Source organism: Thermobia domestica, chromosome 7, assembly GCF_964235325.1.
Source record: "Thermobia domestica chromosome 7, izTheDome1.hap1.1, whole genome shotgun sequence".
Classification (NCBI taxonomy): Eukaryota; Metazoa; Arthropoda; class Insecta; order Zygentoma; family Lepismatidae; genus Thermobia; species Thermobia domestica.
In genome coordinates, this window is record NC_137460.1 from 272,080,899 (window position 1) to 272,084,838 (window position 3,940).

Below are 3,940 nucleotides of genomic sequence, written 5' to 3' on the forward strand. Positions count from 1 at the left end.
CGGTGTACTAGTACCGGTAGGGTAGTGCATAACTAACATCTAAATTCAGGGATAATCACTTCGAAATCATTCCGTTACGTCCTATGTTTATAATTCAAAACTTCGTATTATAGATTCCACCGCTACTAAGCGAGACGTAGAACAGTTTCAATCGATGATTAGAAAGTTTTTCAGTTCGTATTACGAGACAACGGATGATTTGTCTCAGATCTTACTTCAACCCACAAGCTGTAGTGGAAGTACCAAGTATAATTTTGTTTCGAATAATTGTGCATGAGCTTAGAAACAATGGCGATATGAGTGTCATGAAAAAAAAATAATCCGTACATGGACGGGGCCGCACTTGTGGGCCCTCTTATTTTTTTTCTTTTTCTTTTTTTCTTTTTTTGTAAACGTGTTATGAATTACTAGTTCGGTTGGTTTAGTATCTGATGGGGGGGCAAGGTAGACATCCCCTCTATTAGCTTATGGAAGTTTGAAAGTTTAATACCTTTTGTAGTAACGATTATTGATCTCGGTAATATAGACTACGTCCTTGATTAGTTGTAATTAGTTCTTGTTACTTTGAGTTACTCCACTTCGTGAAAATATGTTAAACCTTACATTTGTTATTCTACTACTTAGGTTGCCAAATTCATATTTCATATTGGACTCTGGATATATTCCAGGGTGACTGCGCAACTCCAAAGGGACAGAAGTGGGCGGATGTCCCTTTTTGGTTTAGTGTATTTCGTGTCCCCCACTTATACAAGTTATTCAAAGCTTAAGTATCACTTATTATACCAAATTTCTCATTCAGTATCCACCCTTCTTTCATATTTGTACTCATAATCGTTACATATGGTCTAGTCTAATCTATATGCATTTTATTGGAAATGCATTACCGCTATACAACACACCTGGCATGTGGGACTAATGTCTATCAGGTAGTATGTGACATAATTAATACAACAATAATAATTGTAACATGAATTTCCTGTGTTCGGTATTATTTACATTATTATTATTATTATTATTATTATTATTATTATTATTATTATTATTATTATTATTATAATTATTTATTTATTTATTAAGTACAAGGCAATTACTAAGTGCGCATACGCCTGCCTCACCTCGTGGAAAATAAAAATAATAAGAATAAAAAAAATTGAAGGAAAAATAAAAACATCTGGTCACGGTGTTTCGATTATAGCAAGACAAAATATGAGAAAATATAAATATATATGGATACTAATATATTGGTATAGGGAATATATAAGATAAGAATAACACAATTCGTCAAATGAACATGTATGAATATATTACGAATATATGAAATAGACTAAGAACTAATACAATATAGTAAACTTATCCTACGGACTAATATAATATAGTAAATGCTAACTAATATATCGGTATATTGAATATAGAGCAAAAGAATAATACAAAACGTCATATGAATATGTACGAATATGTTATGAATCTATAAAATAGACTAAGAACTAATACAATATAGTAAACTTTATCTTATGTACTAAGATAATATAATAAATGCATGAAGAATAATATACTGAGTACGTAGGAAGTTACAATTTCTATTGATTTAAAGAAGATATGAAATATTCAATGATATTTTAATTTACGTATACAGGAAGTCTCAGAAGATTGATTTCAGGTTCCTTATCTTATTCTAAATTAACAATAAAATAATAATTAGATAAGTAACACATTAGAAGCTTATTTACATGAGCTAGGAGTGGAATACAAGTAGGCCAGATAACTTTGACATATCTCTTCTGAATAAAATATATGTATTTATATATATATATATATAATGTTGGATATTCAGTATATATAATAGGAATAAGAAAATAATATAAAATGTGACTAGGCAAGCACGAAGCAGCAATAAGAAAGTTTAGAAATTAAGGAATGTAGATCCGCATGATAGATTCAATCGGAGTACGACATGCAACACATGTTTGTACAGCTAAGGCACAGGAGGTACATGTAGTGGCGTGATTACATGGACGAAATATAACCTGTATTTCTTGAGTGAAGCAAATCTTACATAGTGGGTGGAAGTTGCATTCAGGCAAACGGTCTGGGGGGTCAGGAATTGAAGAGATAGTTTCATGACACGTGACAGGAATGTCCTCATCTTTAATCGTCAGCGAGTGAGACGGCTGATTTGCCGCATTGTTGGGTAAGGAGGTGGAAGACGACTTCAGTATTTGATTAATAAATTCAGATCCCTTTTTAAGAGAAACGGAGGCACACTTGGGAGCATAACGAGTATGCTCGATCCACGGGTCGTCCTCTGGGAACCATTTATGGAGGCCCAGACCGCAATAGTAGCAGATGACTGCGTCGCCTTTCTCAGTGTAAAAGAAACCTGCAGTACTTAATGCTTCCGGTGTTTGTTTAAGGCTTACTGGCCAAGACTTAAAAGAATCTAAACGTGATTGTTCGGTAACATACTGACGATGTACAGGGCCCTTCACAGGTAATTCATCGTTTTCGGACGATGAACGAGTTGGTAGGGAGTCCCGCTCAGGACGTGAATGTGGTCTCAGTTCGAGACATAGGCTTCCACACACGTCATGACCTGTTCTATGAGGGGTGGATCGAGGGATCAAGGGTACGTCCCCGACCGGGAACCCGCGGAGGAATGAACAATATGGCGCCCATCGCGTGTGTGCTTTGTGTGCAGTATCCCCTGGTTCAAATGAGCCAATCTTGATGTTACAGAAGATACATTTTACGTGGTCAGGTGCACGTAAGAAATAGAAGCCACTACGTGCCAAGGAAGCTGGCGTGATGAAAGGTACCGACCAGTTAGTAAAGGTGTACAAGCGAACTCGTTCTTCCCGTAGATCTTGCGTTGATGGAAAGGGCGTGTTTGTGCTTGGGTCGACATCCATGATCTGGAAAGATAGAGACAACGAAAAGTTTTGTGCTTGCTAGCTTATTTCATACGTAATTGATACTGATATATAACTATCCCGTAACACTTAAATAGTGCGGAGGGGTAGGGGGTGAGGTCCTGTGGCAATAGGGTTGTCTTCGTCGACGACGTCGAAGTAGTATACATCTGCGCAATATAATTACTGTCATAACACTAGCTGATACACCAATAATAAGGGAAATGAATACCAGGATGATATTAATAATAGTATAATAATCATTAGGCATGAATGATTGATACGATGTATGTGATTTCAAAGTACAAGGATGACAAAAGAACGGTACTAACGAATGAGTAATATGCTTCAACCATTGTACCGGAATTAGCTTCACTACGCGGGACTTTTGTAGTTTATCTGTTATACAAGCATATATTGTTTTTTGAGTTATGCCTTGTAGTTTTACTGAACATCTGCACCCAAGATTGATTAAGAAACTGCCATAGTTGTCTGGTGAAAACATGTTTGGAACATCGGCTTCTGGACATAGTATATGAATTGATAATTCACGACGTGCCAAGATAGTTACGGTAGTGAAGTTTAACCTATGAAATAACCCTATTTCTGGTAAGTATTGGCAAGTCATAGGACAATTTTCATGAATTGCGGAAGAATTCGAATGAATAAGAGCCGTGAGACATGGTAGTGTGCCGAATTCGTGTGGTTGAAATTCGCGAGCAAGACAGATGGATTCTTGTGACAAATGACAATCCGCTGTTAAAAGTTTCTTCCCCGGTGATCGTAAAACCACTTGCCGTATCGGTAAGTTGACATGACAGACTTGTTCTTCCCTTTCGAAGGGAATAAGTCGGAGATGTAGTAGCTGTAATGTAGATCCACGTTGCCGCAAGGGTAACTTAATAGCCATGACAACTTTTGTTGGGGCTATTATGCACTCACTGAATTTATACGAGTATACAATTGAAATATCAGAGGCGGGAATAACTAGTTCATAAGTTGTTGATTGTAGCTGCTTTTCGAGTTCTAATGTG

General features: G+C 36.5%; 1 protein-coding gene across 1 annotated transcript; it reads right to left on the bottom strand.

The window, feature by feature from the left end:
- Nucleotides 1-1,907: 1,907 nt before the first annotated feature.
- Nucleotides 1,908-2,906, bottom strand: LOC145689727 (death-associated inhibitor of apoptosis 1-like). Its single transcript, XM_081763926.1, has one exon. The coding sequence runs from the start codon at nt 2,904-2,906 to the stop codon at nt 1,908-1,910; it is 999 nt and encodes a 332-aa protein (XP_081620052.1).
- Nucleotides 2,907-3,940: the final 1,034 nt, after the last annotated feature.